Below are 24,903 nucleotides of genomic sequence, written 5' to 3' on the forward strand. Positions count from 1 at the left end.
CTGATCAACAACAATCTCAATATCCAGAAGTGATAGATGTGACGCCTCAGTGCTGCAGCTTTTGGTTGGAGCTTCTGACCTCTAAACAAAAACAACAACAACAACAACAACAAAACACCAGAAAGAGGAAGTGTTTCAGGAAGGACAAGCTGTGTGAAATGTTTCTGTGCACCGCAGTTTTTAGTTCATCTGTGCTGGTACTGATAATTGTCACAGAGCAGCTGTCATGTCAGCTATGGGGAGCATACAGCAGAGAAACATTCGCTATTTGGCCCTTGGTAAGACAGACTTTCCAAATTTTCATTTGAAAAGCAGCTTTTTTTGTATAGCAGGGTTGTTGTATTGTATAGAACAGAAGTCTCTTAAGGCCAATTTTTTCATTTGAAAAACTTCCTTTGAAATAAACACACTCAACACAATTCTGCACTTTTCAGTTTACTGAATGTAATGAGCCATGTCATTTCTTCTGTTCCACAGTCTTTTTCCTCCTGACCGCTTCTTCACCTGCTGCAGGTCAGTTCATTCTCCTGTGTCATGCATACAGTAATGTTAGTTTGCATTTTACTTTATCTTTAACAGTTACACAACACGTTAAAAAAGAAACACAATTACAGTAATGTAGCCTATTGCTTTTTGCTGTAAAGCAGTAATATAACACAATATAACAACAAAATCGGTAATATTGTACTCCTAACAATCTCAGTAACGCGCATTACAACACATTTTAACCCAAAATTAAGTGGTTTTGTTTTTTTAATAATTCACCAAGAAAGATTTCAGCAGCAGAAAAACATTCATGTGTAAAAGAGTAATGTTATTTCCTTTTCCTGGAATCCGATGGTCGACAGGGTGCAAACTACGGGGGAGCTCAGCTCTTCTAAATAAGACAGTAGCTCATCTGATGGATCATGTGTAAATAGATTTCTATAGGCTGTGTGTCTGAGCTTTAACAAATTACTTTCATGATCAGAGAGGCTGCTGTCAGTTCATCCTGACTGATCCTGTTGGAGTGTCGGGAGATTCAAGTAATCAACAGCGTTATGCTGCTGTAGCTCGTGCGTAAATGTGCAGAGCGAGTTTTTTTAATAGAGAGACAAACCCACATATGCAGGCACATCTTACTATGAGCATAATGCGCCAATTAAACAGCAGTGAAAGTTACTCAAAAGCATTACATTTCAGAGACAGTAATATTGTAATCTAACTAATTACTCTCAATTGACACTAACTAGTAATCTTTAATGCATTACATTTTGGAAGTAACTTGCCCAACACTGGTCTTTAAAATACTCTCTGTTATGTCTTACATGCAATGAAGGTGTTCAGATCAGACTAGCTGGGTCCGGGTCTACTCAGTGCTCTGGGAGAGTTGAAATCTATCACAACAACACCTGGGGAACAGTCTGTGATGACAGCTGGGACTTAAATGATGCTGAGGTGGTGTGTAGACAGTTGACCTGTGGTGCAGCACTGAGGACTGCTCAGTCGACCTGCTTTGGTCAAGGAACCGGTCAAATCTGGGTTGATGATGTGGGCTGTTCAGGAGGTGAAAGGTCTCTAACTGAGTGTCGGCACGGAGGATTTGGGACACATCAGCTGAGAAAACATTTCAGATAAAGTATTTTGAATAAATGTATCCTTTTCTGTGTATTTTAGCAGCTCTGTCACCGAGTCATTGTGGTGTGAAATGTAACACTGTTCAGATGCAGCACTATATGAGCTGCTAACCACAACCTGCAGAATGCTTTTAGAATTAAAGAGCAGAATAACAAGTGGGAAATGTTGCTCAATACAGTAAATGAAACTGTAATGTAGGTGATGAAGTTCATCGTGTGTTGAAATCTATTACAACAACGCCTGGGGAACAGTCTGTGATGACAACTGGGACTTAAATGATGCTGAGGTGGTGTGCAGGGAGCTGGACTGTGGTGCAGCACTGAGTGCCCCTCAGTCGGCTCATTTTGGTGAAGGAACGGGTCAAATCTGGCTTGATGATGTGGGCTGTTCAGGAAGTGAAAGGTCTCTGACTCAGTGTCAGCATGCAGGATTTGGGAAACACAACTGTGGACATGGTGAGAGCTTATTTCTCTTTTACTGACTTTTTGCCCCCTCTGGTTTGGGGTGTGGGATTAAAAGAAAGGGACACAGTGTTGTGATTCACTGTATAACAAATAAAGCTGTTTGGATCCAGCTGCCTTCAGGACGTTTTGATGCAAACGTTCCTACACCTCACATTATAGTGACCCATACACATCAGCAGAAATGCACTACAAGAGAGACAAAAGTGAACGAAAATAAATAGAGGCTCTGTGAGGCTGTAATGCTCATCATACAGAGAAACAAACTGTCTGATAAAGTGAAGTCACTTGGTTTATCAGGAAAAATCAGGAATTCTGACCTGATGAAGTTCACAAATACACCACATTGCATGGTGGAGACATATCAGTCTGAACCACACGTCAACCTGCTGATAATGCTGGAGGGAATGTCAGGCTGTCAGGTTATCCTCTGGGAACCATGACCGTCAAAACTGTTTCCAGTCCTTGTTGCAGAAGTGGAGCTGTTTTACTGTTTGCATTTAATATGCTCCACTGATTTAAACTGAATTACAATAAAATAATACATTTCTGTTTCACTTCGGTATGCCAGTTCCCCCTTCTCTCTCTCTCTGTAACATTACAGTTTTTCTCGATTGCTATAACACATTTACTGAAATTATGCCTCTTTTTCTTGAAACTCTAAACACAAATCCACAACTTCTCACCCAATTCTCCAAACATCCTATTTTCAGGGCAAAATGAAGTTTTCTACTCTAAATTCAAAACAATACTACAAAAACTGGTTGTTAGTAATGTTGCTTGTGGTTCTCCCCTTCAGAAACCTTTTCACATGATGAACAGAAAAGAAACAACAAATGTAAACATTTGCACACATTTTTTATTCCTTAGTGTGCTGTACAGTTCAACACACCTAACAACTAATTATTCTGCCCCAGCGTCCTGTCTTTGGTCTGAGACAGGCCAGAGACTCTTGTTGTCCACCTCATCCTCTGTTTCCCTACTGCACCTCCCTCCTCCTACTCCTCATCTTCCTCCTATCCCATATCCTCCTCCAACTCCTACTGTACCTCTTCCTTCACATGTCTCTAGATCCATTGTTCCAAACTGGATGAACTGACTCTGCTGAAGCTTCTGATTGGTGTGTTATCAATTTTGACTCTTTGTGTTTCCACCTGGGTAGCTGTGTGCTAATCGAGCTCAGCCTGTGCTGATTTGGTGAACAATATTGAATGTCATTGTTTTCTCAATGACCACATGGTGCAGGCAATGAGAAATGGAGGTATTTGTGTGTAGAGTTTAGAGAAATGGGTGTGCTTTTGGAAAAATGGATTTATGCTTTTGAGATTTTAGATCAATAGTCTGGTTATAGTGTTTAAGCTATTGAGAAAAACTGTAATTTAATTTCCATCTGTAACAGAGATGCTTGGTCACCAAAGCCAGGCAGTGTCTGACCTGGATTTCCAAAATTACAGACCTCTACATGCTTTCTAAGTAGGAAAACCTGCAAAATCAGCAGTGAATCAAATACTTGTTCTCCCCACTGTAGCATCATATCGCTGCTGTGGAGATGATTAAATATATCACAATCACCTCTCTGACATGATTACCACATATCAAAACCATATTACTTTTTGTACTTTGCTGTATCTAGCAACACAGTTGGGGCAGGGACATCTGACTGAACCCCATGTTGATGGGGATCATCAAGTCTCCTGGTTCTGCTTCTAGGCATCTCCTCAGTAGTAGACAACCGTCATCGGATACAGAATACAGAAAGGAGGATCAGCTTAGTGAAAAGTCTGTAATACCTGACATTGTTCTCTAGTTAGTAAAATATTTCCACATAAAATGCAATCAATAGTAAATCAGCACCATCTATCTGTATTCCTCATACTGTTTAATAGTTTTTGATTCAACACTTATAAATGTATTGAGTAAAATGCACATAGTACTCATAATGCAACATACTGAACTGTGTCATCAGCTTTAGTCCTGGCTAGACTGTGGACACGGTGGTTGTAATCCAGGCCAACCAGCATGGTCCGATCAGTGTACTGGTGAGAAGTACAGGGTTATGGAAGACTCCAAATCTGCAGGTGCCCTGAGGGCGCAGTAGTAATAAAACATACAAGATTTTTTTTACTTCTGGTAAAATAAGTAATGCCATAACACCAGTTACAGTAAAATGTTTTCACACAGTAGGTTTAGCTATAAACAATGTCAAACTATATTATAGGTAGCTTATATACCAGAAACACAGATACTTGGGGACCTTTAGCCAGCGTTTTTTATGTATACTAACATTGAAATGTCTTTCTCATAACTACACACACAGCTACATCACCACATTTGTAAAAGTAACATACAGTCACACAACGTCTGCAGACACAAGATAATCACACAAACAAATTAGATACAAGGTAAAGATAACTTTAAGGTAGGTGTAAACATAGTATAACAATAAACCTATATGGTGAATAACTAAACCGGCGCAGTCTACACTTATATTGTCTTAGCTAATGTTAGCGTCGGAAAACACAGCTCGCGCTGCTGTTTTCCAGATGAGAGCTCATCGGGTGCGCGCATGGGGGCAGCTTCTGTAGCAGCAGGGCTGGTAGCCATGGCAGTGAGGGAGAGTCACAGTCACCCATCCAATCATTGCATTCAGTCCAAATGAAACGAGTGGCTGTGTTTACTGCAGCCCCGAGAGGACTACAGACAGCCAATTGTTTTCTTTTTCAGAGCACCTAACTTTTTAATATGTATTGTGTATATAGACAGTTTCAACAAATCTGAAAAAAAGTGTTTTAGAAGCAACTTGCCTACCCTGCCTTTAACTCTTTCTGTTCATGCTTTCACTTTTATTTTCATTACTGTGTTCTTGGATTTGAAGTATTTTTTCCCCATGTAACTTTGTGATGCAGACATTCACAATGGCCCCCACCCACAGAGATAAGATTTTAAAAACATTAGGCTTAAGAGTTGGCTATTTTTAGAGTGGATCATTCATTCAAGTTGCCCATTATACTGCCTTACTACTACATGCTTATGGAAAAAAGACAGGCAGGGTCAAATATCTAAACAAATACATTTAATATTTTTATTGTTGTGTTATTTTTTCAGAGAGCCTCTCAAAGCCCAGCATCTCCATGAATCCTGCTGGTGAGGTTACCTGGGGTCAGGACGTCAGCATCACTTGTTCGATCTCAACTCAGCATTTAGGTGGAACATTCCTCCTGCAGCAGACATCGGGCTCATTCAGAAAGACCCAAACATCAAGTACCAACTCTGCTACCTTCATTATACCTAAAGTGAACTTTGATAACGAAGGATCGTACCAGTGTCAGTATCAGAAAAATGTTTCAAGTCAAGAAGTCAGCTCCCCTTTAAGTGACTCTGTCAGACTCTCTGTTACTGGTAAGGAAATAAATCCATTCCCTGAATCTGATGTTTCATTGTTGTTTAAATAAATTGTTCAACATGTTGGGAAATAAACAATTTTGTTTTTATATAGGGAGTTAGATAAGCTTGATACTCATCTCATAGCTGTCCTTTAAATATGAAGCCACAGCCAGCAGCTAGTTAGCGTAGCTTAGAGACTGGAAACATGGAAACAGCAGTAACTTACTGAAGGCAACCAGAGGGGACCAAAAAACCAAAAAGGCTTTCCCAAAATATTGAACTATTCCTTTTGCATAAAGGAACTTTAGCAAACTAAAAAAGCAAAAAATGTGTTTACCGCAGACTGTGTGAAGGTGTTTACACCTTTACTCAAGAACTGGAGGTTTTCATGCCACGCGAGGGGGGCCCAGCATGGAATGATGGCGCGGTGCAATGCCTGGTGATTGTGAACCGGAAAGGCAGTAGTTAGCTCGGTCGGTTAGCTGTGCTGCTAGTGGTTCTATTAGCTTACTCAGCCCCGGGGTGCCAAGAGCCAAACCCGGCAAGAAAACCACCTCGGTAATGTTACTGTGGTCAAACTGGACTTTGTCGGTCTGGGAGGCTTTGCTCGGCCCTTGTCCAGCTGCCGTGTTCACTCACTGAGAGCTGGCGCTAGTCCGCACAGAGTCTGCATGATGGGGTAGGTAGTAGTGATGTGCGGATCGATCCTAAAGTGTCGATATTTCTGATACCGTTTCCTGCTCTAGGATCAATACTCATATAAAAGGATCGATATCTAAACTCAGTCATATGGAGTGAGTGTGTGTTTCATCATAAGTATCTTACTGTCACCAGGATGGTCTAATTATACTCGGCTTATAGGAACTACTTCTCCTTCCGCTACAGTGCTGTGGCGGAGCGTCTTTGAAGTGAGCCGCTGCAGCCCTTTACATTTCCCGCGATTGACTGACTGTAAAAACAGTCACGTCTGGCTAGGTCTAGGCTTAGCTGTGAAGGTAAAAATGTTGCTCTGTGTGATGTGTGTGCAAAGTGAAATACTTTAGCAACACTACGCTAAACATCTGAGATTAAGTCAAAATAACAGGATGATGTTATGAAGCAGGATATTTTGATTATAATTAAAGAATATGACAGTAGTTTGATGTCTTGTCATTATGCAGCCACAGCTTACTCCTTATTTCTCTCATAAATACAGAAATAGGAGGGGAGAGGTCACATTAAACAAGAAATAAAATATGTAAAAAGTATTGGTATTGGTATCGGCAATACCAGCCTGGGTATTACTTGGTATTAGATTGTATAGAAATTAAGTGGTATCGCACATCACTAGTGGGTGGGCGTAACATTAACACACATTTGGCGCTACTGTTGACTGTAAACGCCAATTAATGTCTGCGACACGTCCCTCCTTAGATCTAATCTGTGTACAGAAACACGCATATACCATCTACTGTTTACAAAAAAACACACATGGAGGCAAATAGCACTGCATTCACCCGCCACTGCCTAAATTTACCCGCATTTGGCGGGTGTTAATTTCATTCCCTGCACGGAATAAATAAATTCACTCATGTTACTTGGGCAAATTCTGCACACCAAAGCACCGGCTGACTATGGGAGGACTATGGTGTTGTTGGAGAATCACTTGTCTATTAGACGAGATAGGGGTCAATTGGTTTATTTATCATTGGCCAACTTTTGTATTGACACTTTTTTGTTTCCTTTTGGGATCCAAAAGAGCAGGTTTTTGTTGAAATATGGAGTCTTGTCAAGATTTGAACTCATACATTGGTGGTTGAACTGTGGGCTTTGAATTGAGCATCAAATAATTGACACACTGTGGTGAACTTCGAAATTACTGTATATGATCTTACTGACTGTCATGACTTGACTCTCAAATTATCTTTCTGTTAAATTTTTGATGTGTTGTTGATAACCAGCTTCGTGGTACCGCTTATCTCGACCGCAATTGTTGGGGTTAGTTAAGCCAGATAACTGAAAGATATCCTGGGTATGTTGAACTCGCTTCGTGGTACAGGCCCCTGGTTATTAAGTAATGTGTAGAGAACATGTACTAAAAAACAGTCCTTTGTGCATGCAAACATAAATATATTGAACATTGAATGGCATTATTAACATTAAATGATGCCTAAATGAATGCTGGATGTTATTCCTTCATTTTCTCGCATACATTATAAATGTGGCAGATGTCTCAGTGGCAGGCCTTGAAAAAAGTTAATTTCAGACGCTGGTTGGGTGTTTTTTTTTAGGTGGCTTATCAAATTGGTAGTTTTGAACACAGCTCTTTTAACAAGAGAAAACACAACTTGGAAATATTAGCCTTTAATCTCGTTTACGTATGAACAATTATCCAAGTTCTTCTTTTCCGAGGTCCTCCAAATCACTAAAACCGCCTAAACTAAAAGTGCAGGAGTTTGACAATCAACCGTGCCAGCATTTTCTTTTGTATGCTTTTTTTCCAGGTGAATATATTGGAAATAACAAGGTGAGGTTGGGTCAGGCATGTTATTGATTGTTTGAATAAAGTAGAAAGGCATGAACAAGCCATCATAGTATTTGGAATTGACTGGCTACACTGGAGTATACCACAATGTGGGGAATGCTGGAACAGTAGATAAGATCAGAAGTCATTTAAAAAACATTATTGGGTTGTGGTTAGTTTTGATGAAATCTTCAGCTTCTTCTATTTTAGAGTGATGATTCAGGAGAGTAGAGCTCTGAATACAAATATTTAAAGAATGTATTGTGATGCTGTATAATGTTAGCAGAAGAAACCGCTTGATGTGATCATTGTCTTTCAGTTGGTTTGCTAGTACAATTCAATTTTATTAATATAGTGCAAAATCACAGTTATCTCACAGCGCACACCGTCTGCAGTACCTTATGTTTTTGAATGAGCGCTCTGAGCGCACGGAGTTGAAAAAAATGTACTCGTGCCCTTTTGCGTTTTTTCCCCTATTGTCCAATCTAATGAATGGAGAGACAGGCCCTCAGTTGTGCTGACGGAAGTTTACAGTTGCTTAGATTATCCCGACTCATCCTAAAATAAGCCTTGAACCGACCATTATTAAGACGAAGCTGGTGGTAGCCTACTACCAGCGGTGTCTCCCCTTTCTGAGGGTCTCATGTGCCCGTACGGATCTCAGTTTCCCTGTCTGCTGCGTGTTTGTACACCTCACACACTCAAAACACTGCCAGAGCAGGTGCCCTCCGTTTGGCATATGCACCAAACAGCAGTTTAGAGTACTCAGCCTTCTTGGAGACCCTGAATGGAGTTCTGTATGGGGCTCCAGTAGGGGACTCCATAGTTCTGCTGGGAGATTTCAACGCGCATGTGGGCAATGATGGAGATACCTGGAAAGGCGTGATCGGGAGGAACGGCCCCCCTGATCTGAACTCGAGTGGGTGTTTGTTGTTAGAATTCTGTGCTAGTCATGGATTGTCTATAACGAACACCATGTTCGAGCATAAGGATGCTCATAAGTGTACATGGTACCAGAGCACCCTAGGTCGAAGATCGATAATCGAGTTTGTAACCGTTTCATCTGATTTGAGGCTGCATGTTTCGGAAACTTGGGTGAAGAGAGGGGCGGAGCTATCGACTGATCACCATCTGGTGGTGAGTTGGGTCAGGAGGTGGGGGAAGACTCTGGACAGATCTGATAAGCCCAAACGGGTAGTGCGGGTGAACTGGGAACGTCTGGAGGAGGCCCCTGTCTGTGAGATCTTCAACTCAAAACTCCGGTGGAGCTTTTCTGGCATCCCTGTGGAGGTTGGTGACATTGAACATGAGTGTGCAATGTTCAAAGCCTCTATTGCTGAAGCCGCAGCAGAAGGCTGTGGTCTCATGGTGTTATGTGCCTCAATGGGTGGTAACCCTCGAACACTGTGGAGGACACCAGTGATCAGGGAAGCCATCCGACTGAAGAAGGAGGCCTTCCAGGATTTGTTGTCTCGGAGGACTTCGGAGGCGGTTGCAAGGTACCAACGGGCCTGATGGGCTGCATCCTCTTTTGTGGCAGATGTTAAGCAGCGGGTGTGGGAGAAGTTCGGAGAAGACTTTTGGTCGGCACCAAAGATTTCATACTGAAAGATGGCGTACTCACAGAAATACCCACATGTATAAAACCATCCTGCTGCAAAACATGAAAAAGAGAAACTACGCTGAGTGTGAGATCGAGTTGCTGATCCCTGAAGTGGAGGAGAGGAGAAATACTTAATTTGATGGTTGGAACTCTTTGATCAGCAACAAATGCAAAATGACTGAGTACCGTTAGTGTTACAATGGCAGTCAATGCAGCTCAGAGACTCATACTGGCTGACATAAAGAAAACATGGTCTGACATAAAGCGGATGTGGAAGATTTAAAAAAGTTTTTCTGATACAGAAATCAAGGTGTTTGTGAGGTGGAAGTTAGAAAGTAGCCCACATATTGTTTGATGCAGCTTGTTCACAAACAAAAGAAGACAGAATTATATTATTCTAAACAATGACTTTTGGTAGAAAGATAAACACTATATATTGTTGATAATCAGACACACACCTGTCAGCTCCCGCTGCTAACAGCTGCTGCCAGATACAGTGGTTATAACCTTCTTACACGGTTACGTCAGGTTGGTCTGTCAAATGCTGGACCCAGTTCAACACATAGATCCAAGAGCACGACTCTAGGGAATCTAAATCAAAGTATTAGCCAGTCATTCTTTAATGCTATTTGATGTTATCTTGGATTTTTACCACAATGATAGTTGGGGGGGAAGGGTGTAGCCAAGAAGCCACCTCTGCTAAGGCAGAGTATTATATAGCATGGAGCTAACTCCATAACATCGAGCTAGGCAGTAACCAGTCACCTCAGTTCCACCCATGACCTGCCTCTGCCCATATTTGGTTATCCTGGAGTGACGCATAGGCAAGATGGCGACGACGAACTCCGCCAAAAATTAGCTTGAAAACTGCTCCTCAGAAACCAACAGGTGACATCATGGACACTACATGCATTGTTTTATGCAGTCTTTGCTACGAACGAATAGTAAACAAACAACAAGGAAGCATGCAAACACAGCATCCAAAAAAAACTATACAAATATTTGAAATAGCTTTTACAAAAAGAGACTGTTGAGAGGGTGATACGTTTCTATCAGATGCAAAGCACGCAAGGCATGTAACATCTCAAGTAATATAAGAAGGGGTGGTGATGCAGCAGTGGATAAGACACATGCCTTTGGTGTGAGAAACCCGGGTTCAATTCCCCATTGTGACACATCCCCTAATGTGTCCCTGAGCAACACATTTTACCCTTAGTTGCTCCAGAGGCATGTGACTTCTGACATATATATCAATTGTAAAGTGTTAGCTACATGTTATATTAGGCTACCTAGTGTTGTATTATGAATCAACCCAAATAATCCCACTGTCCTAGCAGAACTTGTATTTTTAGATCTTCGTGACCATAAAACCCTTCGCATAACGTTTGAACGGACAAACACAGCAAGTAATGCAACTACTCTTAGCTAGCAAAGCTAATCATTTGGGATCAATCATCACAAAATGACTACAAATGGACAAGAGAATACTGACCTATGAAACAGCAAAGCTAACGTCTCTCATCTATCGAGCAGAAACAGAGCAACCTCTGCGTCGGTTTTCATTCCTTTCCATTCCCTGAGGTTTCTCCAGCATTCACACAGGTCTTTGCCCTTGCATGGTCATATAACTTGTTTGTTTTCACAATTTGTACTCTTCAGACCTTTTCATTTTTGTCTGTTGCTCAGCCATCTCTCCTTTTGGACAGTGCCTAGAGTCCAGCCACGAGTCCAGCATGTTCGAATGTACCGGTGTTTAGAGCATTCTCTTTCCATTCCTTTCAGCATGTTATTAAGTAAGACCTGATGAATCTTCCTTATATTTTTCAACCTGCTATGTTTATTGTTTAGCACTGTTACGTCCCAAGGTCTAGGGGTGTCCTGGATGTAACATAAATGTGTGGCCTCCCACTCTTCCCATTCCCAAACAAGGCCAGCACACAACAAATACAATTTAGCAGTTTTTATTATACATCGGAGATGAGCAGTGCCCAAAACAACAACCAAAACACTAAGAAAAACCTAAACCTTTCCTAAACCCAAAACCAAAAGGTAAAGAAAAGACAAAGCTCTAAAACTAGGCTTCTAACTCCAAAAACAGGAGAAAACGGTGCAAATAAAAGAAAGGGCTTCTCACTCCTACTCACTGCTAGTAGCTGACACAATATAGCTACGACAAAGGAAATTGCTTCATAGCAACAAAAATGGCAAAGCCAACAAAACCAGGTTGTCATAAGACAATCAGAAGGACTACGATAAACTACTTACAATCTAAGTTAAATATAGTCACAACCGTTCACTATGTACAATAAACACAGACATAACACACAGTCCTCAGGCAGGTTGGGAATGGCAGAGAGAGGGGGAGAGTTCCTGTCAGTAGGGCTTAAGATGGCTGCTGTCATCCAGATGCCCAATCAGGAGGCTCCAATCAGCTCAACCAGACCAATCCAGTGTGTCCACCTGTTCTCCAGTACCTGTATACACTCACACACACACTCTAATGGAGGAGAACAGCTGACAGTGCCAGGAGAGATAAACAAACAACAAAATATGACCCCAGGGTCATAACACCTCCCCACCCAAGATCAAACATTTTCCTCTTAAGAAAAAGGTTTGATTCAATGAGACCTAGAGAGAGCATCAGCCATAACATTTTCTAAACCCTTTTTGTAACGAATCTCAATATTAAAGTCCTGCAGTAATAGGGACCAGCGCATGAGACGCTGGTTGCTATTTTGCATTCGAGTCAAGAACACCAGGGGGTTGTGGTCAGAGAAGACGATGGTTGGCACATGGCTAGACCCAAGGTACACTTCAAAGTGTTGTAATGCTAACAGTAATGATAAGGCCTCCTTCTCAATGGTGCTGTAATGCAGCTGGTGTCTTTTGAACTTTTTGGAAAAGTAGCAAATGGGGTGATCAATGCCTCGCACATCCTCCTGCAGGAGCACTGCACCCGCACCAAGCGCACTGGCATCTACTTCCAGCTTAAATGGACGAGTGAAGTTTGGGGCGGCGAGCACAGGCTCACTGCAGAGGAGAACTTTGGCAGCCTCGAAAGCCATCCGACATTCTTCTGACCACTGGAAAAGAGTTTTGGGACTTGCCAAACTGGTTAAAGGAGCTACCACATCAGCAAAGTTTTTGCAGAACGCACGGTAGTACCCAGCCATCCCCAGAAAACGACGGAGCTCACGACGTGTCTGAGGAGCTGGGAAATCTAAGATTGCCTGTACTTTGGCAGTAACTGGGCAGACACGACCTTGACCTACTTGTTTACCTAAGTAGGTAACAACAGCCTTCCCGAACTCACATTTAGCCAGATTGAGTGTAAGGGAAGCAGCGCACAAGCGTTCAAAAATCACACTGAGGGTCCTCATGTGATCAGACCATGATGTCATCCAAATAAACTTCACAATTTGCAACCCCACATAGGACTGTATTCATCAACCGCTGGAAAGTTGCAGGGGCATTTCTCAGACCGAATGGCATGACTGTATACTGGAGGAAATGATCCGGAGTGACAAAGGCACTTATGTCAGAGGCGCGCTGAGTAAGTGGGACCTGCCAGTAGCCTTTTAGTAGGTCCAATTTGGTGACATATTTTGCTGACCCTACTCGATCCACACAGTCATCCATGCGTGGAAGTGGAAAAGAATCTGGTTTGGTAACAGCATTGACTTTTCGATAATCATTACAAAAACGTGGGGTCTGGTCAGGTTTGGGGACCAGCAGTGAAGGGGAACTCCAGGAACTACTACTGGGGACAGCAAAACCGTGGTCAAGGAGGTACTTTACCTCCTGCTGCATTAATGCACGTTTTGTTGGATTGACGCGATATGCATGCTGTTTTATGGGTTGATGATCGCCTACATCAACATCATGACTTAGCACATTGGTCTGCATGGGAATGTCCCCGAAAAGAGTTGGATGAGCCTTAATGAGCTCACTAACATCAGTCCTAGCAGAATCAGACAGATGCACCAAATGTGTGTCTAAGTCTGTCAATATTTCAGAGTTTCTAAGGCGCACACAGGAAACAGAACTACGCCGGTCATCCAGCCCATCATCACTGGGACTGTATGTAACGACTGACACTAAGGCCATAGGTGCAACCACGAGGGGTGAACTAACAGAATTTTTACGGTCAACATAGGTTTTAAGCATGTTGACATGACACACATGAGTTTTCCTTCTACGATCAGGGGTCCGGATTACATAATCGGTGTCACTAAGTTTACGATCGACCACATAAGGACCAGAAAACTTTGCTTGCAAACCAGAACCAACAACAGGTAACAGAACTAGTACGCGCTCACCGGACTGAAAGGTACGCACACTTTCATTTTTGTCTGGGCACTTGAGAGTGTGTCACGGGCAACATCACACGCATGATGTAGCCTCTCCCTGAACGAACTAACGTAGTCCAGAATATTGTCACTAGGACTAGTGGTACCTGAGAGCCACTTCTCTCTCAGTAGGCGTAATGGGCCTCGCACAGTGTGACCGAAAACTAGATCAGCCGGGCTAAAACCTAAGGATTCCTGTGACGTTTCTCTCACAGCAAACAACAACAGCGGCAACCCCTCATCCCACTCACTGTTTGACTCAGTGCAAAACTTGCGCAGCATGCCTTTTAGAGTTTGGTGAAATCTCTCTAATGCGCCCTGGCTTTCTGGATGGTAAGCGCTGGAGGTATTGTGTGCCACATGTAACTCTGCCATAACCTGGGCGAAGATTTTGGACATAAAGTTTGATCCCTGTTCACTTTGGATGCGTTTAGGAAGACCAAAAGTGGAGAAAAACTTAACAAGTGCTTTCACAATGACACGGGCCTTCAATGAGCGCAACGGAATGGCTTCAGGGTAACGAGTGGCAGAACACATAATGGTGAGGACATACTGGTTACCGGACTTTGTTTTAGGTAAAGGACCAACACAGTCAACAATAACGTGCTCAAAAGGTTCTCCGACGACAGGAATGGGCCTTAATGGAGCAGGAGGAATCACCTGATTCGGTTTACCTGAGACCTGACAGGTGTGGCACGATCGACAGAATTTTACCACATCTGATTTAAGTCCAGGCCAGAAGAAATAACGAAGCACACGATTGTACGTTTTCCTTATGCCTAAGTGGCCGGACATGCAATGATCATGGGCCAAACTGAAGACCTGAGATCGGAATGCCTGTGGCACTACAATTTGGGACACTGACTCGTGCGTACTACCAGAGCTTGGAGACCAGTGCCGCAGAAGAACACCATCCTCAACCAGGTAGGACACAGACTTTTCACATGATTGGTTTTCTGCAAGAGAAAAGCAAGAGGTTAAGCTAGAGTCAGCTTTCTGTGCTCTGATCAGCTGCTCTTTATCTACAGCAAGGGTTAGGCTTTGATAATCAGGCCGAAGCTCTACACAGATAGGTGCATTTTCTCTACAATCGTGATGGGAGCTTGTTGGATCAGAGCCGCTCATGAAAGAGTCGCTAAGATCCACCAAGTCGCCAAGCTTTTGTGCTTGAGCACGGGTTACAACACAAACAGGAAACAACGGGGTCAAGTCAGGCACCCCAGTGTCGGGAACGCATTCATCCGCAATCGGATGTTCGATCACCTCGGGAGACGGGAAAACTTTACCGCCAGCCAAATCGTTACCGAGGATTAAGTCTATACCGGCTATCGGCAACTGAGGGCGCATAGCAATTCTAAATTTCCCGGACACAAATCTGGAGAACAACTGAATGAAGTGCAACGGCGCCCGCACTGCACACATTTTAACTCCCCATGCCAACACGTCTGCACCACAATAGGTCTCAGCTGAGAGAGGTAAAACACCATCACGGATCAGTGATTGTTTGGCTCCAGTATCCCGCAGGATAGTGATAGGGATTTGTTTTTCCTCACCCACCAGAGAAACAAAACCCTGTGACACAAATGGCCTAAAAGCCAATGTGGTCTTTTTGAGCATTAACCAGATTCAACTTTTTGTGGGGTGAAGTGTGGATGAGCCCTATTGGTGAGGGTGTTTTGGCATTCATACTGTGCTCCTTCCTTTAAAGAGAAGGGCAGGCAGCGATGAGATGTCCTTGCTCATGACAGTAAAAACACTCCCGACTTTCTGTGGTGGCAGTGGGGTTACGACGATAACTCATAGGAGAGTTACCCTTACGGTCAACTGAGGTCGGCTCCCGACGAACAAATTTATGAGTTAGGGTAAACTCATCCACCAGTACAGCGGCAGCAGCAAGGGAAGTGACTTTTTGTTCATTTAAATACATGACAATTTTCTCTGGGAGCCGATTCTTAAATTCCTCCAACAACACAAGTTCCCGCAGATCCAATAACGTTGCTATCTTACTGGCCTGACACCATTTATCAAAAAGAGTACCTTTCTCTCTTACAAACTCTACATACGTCTGGGTGGCAGTTTTTTCACAAGCTCTAAATTTTTGCCTATATGCTTCTGGCACTAACTCATAGGCACGAAGGACAGTGGTTTTAACAACATCATAATTCAAACTGTCTTCAATGGACAGAGAGGTACACACTTCCTGAGCTTTGCCTACTAACTTACATTGGAGTAACAGAGGCCACACTCTCTTTGGCCAATCCAGTGTAGCAGCAATACGTTCAAAAGCATTGAAAAAGCAGTCTACCTCAGACTCTCTAAATGGTGGAACTAATGCAATGTGCCTACTCACGTCAAAGCTGTCTTGGGGTCTTGGAGTGGGTGATGGTGAGGTAGGAGAACTGGCAGATGTAGCGGCTCCCCGCTCTATCTCCAGAACTCTTATCTTTAAATGCATGGCTTGCACCTCCAACTCCCGATTTCTCACCTCTGCCTCTTTTATCATATAGTCACATATTTATCACATAGTAGCCTATGTCTGCCCTTCAGAATTCCCATCATGCATGACAGTGAAGAGAGTTTTGTTAAAATTTGCTAATATAAGTTTGCCATTTGTTTGAAACACAAATGTTACTTTATGATTAATGTATTTTTTGAAGGTTAAGTGTTTAGATTTCAGTTACATCTAGTGGTGAGGATTGTGAATTGCAACACACTCCTCACAGCCCCTTCCCTCCCCTTTCCAAGCCTATAGGATAGCTACAGTGGCCAAAAGGTGTCATCTCTGAGACAGCATATAGATGCCAGTCAAGAAATTAGGTTTCTTTAGGTAGATATTAATAAATTATATTTACTGAATCATTCAGTAAAACCATATGATATTGTGAATGTTATTGTTAATTGTTCATCAAACCCCCGCGACCTTGAACGGAGGATAAGCGGTTGAAGATGGATGGATGGATGTTCATCAAACAACAGCAACATCAATAAATGAAGTACCACATGATGTTATGCATACTCCTGTAATACATTATTTTACTATACTGTAAAAAATATACTGAGGGTTGGCTCATCTGGACTAACATACATATAAAGTAAATGAAGAACATCTCAAAAACTATTTCATCTAGTTCAAGTATGACCACTCACAGATAACAGGAAAATGTAAGCCTCATTGTTTCTGCACCACAGTCCATTATAAACCACACAGTAGCCTACATGAAGTTTACAAAGGCATTGTGAGGTCAATTAGATAAGCATGCAAATCTTACCAAACTGTCTGTTTTAGTTTTTGAATACATCAGAAACACAAAGTAGTACTAATAATCATAATTTTAGCTTGTGGTAAAACGGTGCAACGTTTTTAACGGGCATTTACCCTGTGAATTATCGAAATGCACCATTTGTGTGTCCAGCAACAAAGCAATAGCCTACAAACAAATATGTTTTTTAATGCTAATAACGAAAGTATTGGTCACTTGATAGGCACACGGGGCACACAGTCTTATCGATACAGCGTTTGCAGTAAAAATAAATATGTTTTTTCCACCAGGGCAGTAAAATGTGAAGTTTAGCTGTCCGATATGAACTTCTTTGCTGTACAGGTTTATTTCCAATGAATCAGCTGATTGTTTCACAAACGTGACACATTTCTGTCCATGTAACATTAGCAAAACCAAGATAACTTACAGCTCTGGTAATAAGGTTACATGAAATTACAGTCAAACTAACGTTACATATTTCACAACATTGACAACGGAACAAGATAAGCTACTTCAAACAACCATTCATTTGCATCTGCAAAGTTGCTCTAACTTAATTACCTGTTCAGCAGAGAAAAGACAACTTCAGTGCCATTTTGAAAACATTTGTCCCGCATCAGCCCCTTCCATCTGGGAAAATCCACGACTCGATCCTTTATTTCTGCCCTCATCTGTCTGCATCTGTCCCAACTTCTCTGGGTTCATCCTGTTTTCGCTTCTTTGATGACGAAGATCCACAAGCTTTCGGCTCAAGATAAATAACTAGACTCAACACCCGAACGCCCTCATAGTAATCTCGTGTGACTTCAACCACGTCACCATGACCACCACACTTACCAACTTCACCCAGTATGTGAGCTGCCATACTAGAGAGGAGAGGACTGCTGTATGCTAACGTTAAGGATGCATAAAGTTCATTCCCCCTCCACCCTTGGGCAGGTCAGACCACAACCTGGTTCACAACAATCCCTGCTATTTGACTCTGGTGAAAAGGCAGCCTGCGGCCTGATGGTCAGAGGAGGCCTATGAGATACTTCAGGGATGTTTTGAGATGACAGACTGGGATGCTCTCTGTGAGCCACATGGAGAGGCCATAGATGGGCTTGCTGAGTGTATCACAGACTACAATAACTTCGGTGTGGACAGCAACTGTCCCAACAAAAACTGTCCATTGTTACCCAAACAACAAACCGTGGGTAACAAAGGACATAAAGGACATTCTGAATGCAAAGTGGAGATCTTTCAGTGAAGGTAATAGGGAGGAGGTGAAGGCCATTCAGGGGGACCTGAAGGTGAAGATCAGGGAGGCTAAGGAGAAATACAGGAGTAAGCTGAGGCGTAAACTCCAGCAGAACAACATGAGGAAGGCCGGGAGCGGCATGAGGAACATCACTGGCTTCAGACCGACTGGCAGCAGAGGAGTTGAAGGCTGCTTGGACAGGGCCAGCTGCATATCAGAGACCTCGCACATTTTGAAGACCCTGGAGAGACTGCTTCTGGAAAAGCTGCGGCCCATGGTCAGATCTCTCCTGGACCCCCTCCAGTACGCCTACCAGCCCCAACTGGGAGTTGAGGACGCCATCATCTTCCTGCTCAACTGCTCATCTACTAAGGAGCTGGTTGCAGATCTAAGGAGAGCCAAGGCACCAGTCACCCCTTTTTCCATCCAGGTGGTCAGTGTGGACATTGTGGAGGGTTACAAATACGTGGGAGTGCACATGCAACTGGACTGGACCAAGAACACTCAAGCCCTTTACTGTGTTACGTGTTACTGCCCAACACTGATTCCTTTTGCCTTTTGTGCAATGTGTGCAACTGTGAATCAGAATTTCCCCTCGGGGATCAATAAAGTATTTCTGATTCTGTATTTCTTTCACTCTGTAGCGCTGTTTGTCCGTTTTTGGCTACTGTAGAAACATGACGGCACAAAATAGTGACCATGAAAGTGGGGACCCGTGGTTATGTTGACAGAAACGGCTCATTCTAATGTGATAAAAACATAACAGTTAATTATGTGAGGTCTTCTATATATATCTATATATCCAAGATGGCGCTGAGTATAGCTGCCTCGGTGTTAGGTGAGCTTTGTTTTGTTTTGTTTGTGTGTGTTAATTCAGTTTTCGGCTGTGATTCCCGGAGCTCTTTCACCACGGAGGAGCTCATGAACATCAGGGGAACAACTCCAGCGGATTAAATTCTTACTTTTCTTTACTTCATCAGTGGAATTATTGGACATTTTAGTGAAGAGCTCGCTCGCTGTCGTTCGCGCTGTGAAGCGCCGCAGGAGAGGGAAAAGAGCTGGGTCGCTTGTGCGTCTTCGCCGGCGGGGACTTCACACACCGCTACCGGCAATATTTCTCTCCAACGTGCGCTCACTGTGCAACAAACTGGACGAACTTCAGCTTCTGGTGGGGAAAAACAGAGACTTCTGTTCTGTGCTTCACGGAGACGTGGCTGTGTGAGCTGATACCGGACTGTGTGTGGAGCAGACGAACCCAGACTCCCTTGTTATTGTTCTCTGTGACTTTAACAGGGGAAATCTTAGCCAAGAACTCCCCAAATACAGACAGTTTATAAAGTGTCCAACCAGAGAGGGGAATACTTTGGATCACTGCTACACCACAGTTAGCAGTGCCTATCACGCTGTCACACGCGCTCCACTGGGACACTCTTATCACGTGATGGTCCATCTGATTCCTGTTTACAGGCAAAAACTAAAGCTCTGTAAACCTGTAGTGAGGACATCAAAGAAGTGGACTAGTGAAGCTGTTGAGGACCTCCAGGCATGTTTGGACTGTACTGACTGGGATGTTTTCAAGAATGCTACCAAACATCTGGATGAGTTTACAGAGGTTGTGACGTCCTACATCAGCGTCTGTGAGGACAGCTGCATTCCAACACGGACCAGGGTGAGTTATAACAATGACAAATTTGATTCTGACATTCATGAAACATTTTGTCCTGATGCTTGTGTTTCATGAATGTCAGAGGCAACAACCATTATGAAGTGTGCAGCGCCCGAGGACCAACTCCAGATGTATGTGTCAGTGTCTAGTCAATGGCACTGACTGGAGAACTTAACATGTTTTTGATGGTGGGGGAAACCGGAGCACCCGGAGGAAACCCACGCAGACATGGGGAGATCATGCAAACTCCACACAGAAAGGCCGGGGTGGTCTGTTTCAGTGTGAAGGACAACAGAGGAAAAGAAGAGCAAGAAGAAGAAGAAGACAGCAGTGATGATGAAGATAACTATTTAAATGTAACCCAGCCATTTGTTAAGCAAACTGTGGACATTTATGGAGAAAATGAGGATTTAGATATATATTAACTACCATCCACTGCTGTAGATCAAATTGGTAGATTGCTTGCTAGATTATTGCTGGTCAAGGTGACATTTAATGGCAGGCCAAAATGGCCCACAGGCCACCAGGAAATCCCAACTCTCCTGACGGCCAATCTGCTAGTGCTCATTGCATTTAGAAAGCACTAACATTCATTATTGTTAGTAATGAAATAGCATACGAACATTGTAAAACATAAAACACTGGCCCCAAACTGGCGCACGCAATGATGATACAGTGAATAGTGAGGATTCTCTCTGTCCAGTCAGCAGTCTGCTGTGTTTTCATGTCACCTTATGGTGTCGACTCTGCTTGACTCAGCTTGCTTGGAACCAGGTACAACTTTTCTCCATCGGAAAACCATAAAAAGATGAGTAGAGTTGAGCTGGTACCATATGGTAGAATAGGGCCATAGGTTTTCAAGTTAAAATTACTCAACATTGACTTGGTTTCACACAGGACACCAACAGCAATTGATAATAGAACTGATGGATGCAGGTTGCATTAGAGTATATTATTTATCCCAATGGTAAAATGGACACAGTTTTCATGTTAAACTGTTCAATGCTTTCTCTCCTAGTGCCTTTGTTGCCGCTGGTCTCCTCAGTAGCAGGTGGGGGTCTGCTGCTGCTCCTGCTGGTCTTGGTGGTGGTCTGTCTGGTTGTCAGGAGAAGACGACGAGCCAAGCAGCCTGGAACCATCTTCCAAACTCAATGTGTGTGCTCACCAGGACACATAGTACATGACATTAGAAAGTTTCTGTTTGGTTTTTCATTTTCTCAAAATACACTTCCATCCAATATGTGTGTTTTAATTTGATTCTGATAATCATGAAACATTTTGTCCTGATGCTTGTGTTTCAGTGTCTGTCAGAGGCAGTAATGATTATGAAGATGATGATGAGGAGGAGGATGAGCAGGACTATGTGAATGTTGACCCAGGGAATCTCACAAAGGAAGCAGGGAGAAGGGAAAAAGAGAAGAGTGATGAAGATCATGATTATGAGGAAGCTGGCCCCGATGCAAGTTCTATAAAGGACACAGTGGTCTGTTTCAGTGTAAAGAAAAAGAGAGAAGAAGAACAAGCAGAAGAAGAAGAAAGCAGTGATGATGAAGATCATGATTATGAGGAAGCGGTCCCTGATGCCAATGCTATAAAGAACACAGTGGTCTGTTTCAGTGTAAAGAAAAAGAGAGAAGAAGAAGAAAGCAGTGATGATGAAGATCATGATTATGAGGAAGCAGTACCTGATGCAAATTCTATAAAAGCCACAGTGGTCTGTTTCAGTGTGAAGGACAACAGAGAAGAAGAAGAAGAAGAAGAAGAAGAAGAAAGCAGTGATGATGAAGATCATGATTATGAGGAAGCGGTCCCTGATGCCAATGCTATAAAGAACACAGTGGTCTGTTTCGGGGTAAAGAAAAAGAGAGAAGAAGAAGAAAGCAGTGATGATGAAGATCATGATTATGAGGAAGCTGGCCCTGATGCCAATTCTATAAAAGCCACAGTGGTCTGTTTCAGTGTGAAGGACAACAGAGAAGAAGAAGAAGAAGAAAAAGAAGAAGAAGAAGAAGAAGAAGAAGAAAGCAGTGATGATGAAGACAACTATGTAAATGTAACCCAGCCATTTGTTAAACAAACTGTGGACATTTATGGAGAAAATGAAGATTTCGATATATATTAACTACCATCCACTGCTGTAGATCAAATTGTTTTAAAATATTTTAATTAATTAATTTGATGAGTCAAAAAACAACTATCCATTTGGTTTTTGATATTCCAATCTGTAACTTCCTTTAGTGTTGCCAAATTATTGTAGGCGAGGCCTGTTAGATATAAACTAGGTGCAAAACACATGCATCTCATCTTTCTTTGTCGTCCAGGCGCTGAGACCAAAAACTGATTCTGATCTCCGAGGGCTCGCAGCTCTGTTAAACACTCCCATTAAAAGTTTTGCACTAGCAGCCTGCTAAACTAATGACATTCCCATCAACATCAGCTGTACTGTGCTAATTAGTGTATGTTATCAAAGTAACGTGCTAAATGAAAATAGTGAACATGGTAAACTTTATACCAGCTAAACATCAGCATGTTAGTGTGCTGTGGTTAGCATTTAGCTCACAGCAGCATCACAGAGCCATGAGTGTTGCTCCCAAGCACATAAGTTGATGATACACGGGGCAACTTTTTGAGCAATGTTGCTGGGCAATCTTGCAAGTTGCAAGTCCGACAATGTTTTGAACTTATAGCGGACGGGGCGGGGCGGGTAGCAGAGTGGCGGGGAAAAGAGATTACGGTAGTAATCTTTACTCATTACCATTGACGGCAATGTTGCCTGGTTTATGGAAAACAGTTGTACGCCCAGTATTTTTGTACAGCCAAGGCTGGATTGCTATATTGCAAGTTGCAGCTTCCTTATATGTGGTCAATATGCGCTTGACAGCAAATATTACTCCCTAGGAGGATTATGTTTAATGTACAGTGTGCAAAAGTAATTAATTTGGATGTTTTATCCTACACATAATATATTCTTAAATCTTAAATATTTATTATATGCACATTGGCAATAAAGAAAAGTAATAAAAGCAATAAATACGTTATAAAAAACGTTATTGTCCAGAATGTTAGAGCCAGGCTAGCTGGCAAACATAATTAAAAAATGTACTGATCAGAATATTTTATTTTTAGCATTGCAGAGAAGAAAACACAATGAAAAAGAACAAGTAAAAGGGACATTATTTAACATATTCATTCATGACTTGATTTTGGTTGAAAATTAGTTATCATTTTTGGAACATTAAAGATCTGCTTTAAGATCTGCTTATGTTTTGTTGCGCATCATAGTGAAGTGAACATACAGTTTATCGTGCTGTTACGGTTTTATGTCCATATGTATTAAATACATGTCATTGAAGCAGGAGGGAGGCAGCCTACACGATATACACACAGAAGTACAGACAGTAAAGGTGATGATGCTATAGACTAAATGAAAAATGGTATAGATATGTATAGTAATGTTAATGATAACAATTGTAATGTTAATGATTATAATAACAATAGGACTAGTAACAATAGTCGTTGCAGCAGAGGGTGTCGAGCAGGAACACGGGGGCAGCAGGTGACCCGCAGCCACAGATCCAGACTCCACAGCTCCAGAGCCAGAAACACCTGCAGGAAGTGACAGGAGGAGTGAGGAGAGGGACGAGAAAGCACAAGACTACCAGAAAGGGGACAAGTTGTGTTAGTAACATGCAATAATGGGATGAGGTTGCATACAGAGGGAGAGAAAGTAGAGGCAGTCCTTGAAATTTGCTTAATGTGAGACTTAAACGACATGTCCTGTTCAAAGTTAACTCCAAGATTAATCACAGTGGTGCTGGAGGCCAGGGCGATGCCATCCAGGGAAACTATATCTTTAGATAATGCGTCACGGAGGTGCTTAGGCCCCAGAGCAATAACTTCAGTTTTATCTGAGTTTAACATTAGAAAATTACAGGTCATCCAGGTTTTAACATCCTGAAGGCACATTTGAACATTAACTAACATTTGTTTAGCTAACTGATGAGTTTCATCTGGTTTGATCGATAGATATATCATCTGCATAACAATGAAAGTTTATGGAACATTTCCTGATAATATTGCCTAAAGGAAGCATATATAAAGTGAAGAGGATTGGTCCGAGGACAGATCCTTGTGGAACTCCATGACTAACTTTGGCATGCATGGAGGACTCATCGTTAACATGTACAAATTGAAATCAATCTGATAAATAGGACTTAAACCAGCTTGGAGCGGTTCCTTTAATTCCAATGAAGTGGTCCAGTCTCTGCAATAGTATCTGATGGTCAATGGTATCAAATGCAGCACTAAGATCTAATAAAACCAGTATAGAGACAAGTCCTTTGTCTGATGCAATAAGGAGGTCATTAGTAATTTTCACCAGTGCTGTCTCTGTGCTATGATGAACTCTAAATCTTGACTGAAAATCCTCAAATAAACTATTGCTCTGTAGAAAGTCACACAGCTGTTTAGCAACTGCTTTCTCCAGGACCTTAGAGAGAAATGGAAGGTTAAATATAGGTCTATCAAGTTTGGCCTTTTTCAGAAGAGGTTTAATTACAGCTACTTTAAAGTACTGTGGTACATAGCCTGTTGATAAAGATAGATTGATCATATCTAGTATAGAGGTGCTGACTAAGAGTAAAACATCTTTAAGCAACCTAGTCGGGATGGGGTCTAAGAGGCAGGTTGATGGTTTAGATGAAGAAATTATTGAAGTTAGTTGGTAAAGATTGAGGGAAGCAAAACAGTCTAAACATATATCTGGTTCTACAGCTGTTTCTATGGTTCCTGAGTTAAGAGATAAGTCGGTGCCAGTTGAG

At 42.3% G+C, this 24,903-nt stretch overlaps 1 protein-coding gene across 1 annotated transcript; it reads left to right on the plus strand.

Moving 5' to 3' along the window:
* The first annotated feature begins 176 nt into the window (after window positions 1-176).
* LOC119882113 (ABC transporter F family member 4-like) lies at window positions 177-23,494 on the plus strand. Its single transcript, XM_038692133.1, has 5 exons — window positions 177-278; window positions 478-513; window positions 5,184-5,477; window positions 21,102-21,236; window positions 21,385-23,494. Exons 1-5 carry the CDS (start codon window positions 227-229, stop codon window positions 22,203-22,205), a joined length of 1,338 nt encoding a protein of 445 aa, XP_038548061.1. The 5' UTR covers window positions 177-226; the 3' UTR covers window positions 22,206-23,494.
* The last annotated feature ends 1,409 nt before the right edge of the window (window positions 23,495-24,903 follow it).

The sequence above is a fragment of the Micropterus salmoides genome, unplaced genomic scaffold (assembly GCF_014851395.1).
Source record: "Micropterus salmoides isolate LMB-PRFRI ecotype aquatic unplaced genomic scaffold, ASM1485139v1 Ms_hic_scaffold_10, whole genome shotgun sequence".
NCBI lineage: Eukaryota > Metazoa > Chordata > Actinopteri > Centrarchiformes > Centrarchidae > Micropterus > Micropterus salmoides.

Coding starts and splice junctions, on each gene's coding strand:
- LOC119882113 (XM_038692133.1), top strand. CDS start 227: ATGTCAGCTATGGGGAGCATACAGCAGAGAAACATTCGCTATTTGGCC. Junction 279..477: donor CATTCGCTATTTGGCCCTTG/GTAAGACAGACT, acceptor TCTGTTCCACAG/TCTTTTTCCTCCTGACCGCT. Junction 5,478..21,101: donor TGTCAGACTCTCTGTTACTG/GTAAGGAAATAA, acceptor TTTCTCTCCTAG/TGCCTTTGTTGCCGCTGGTC.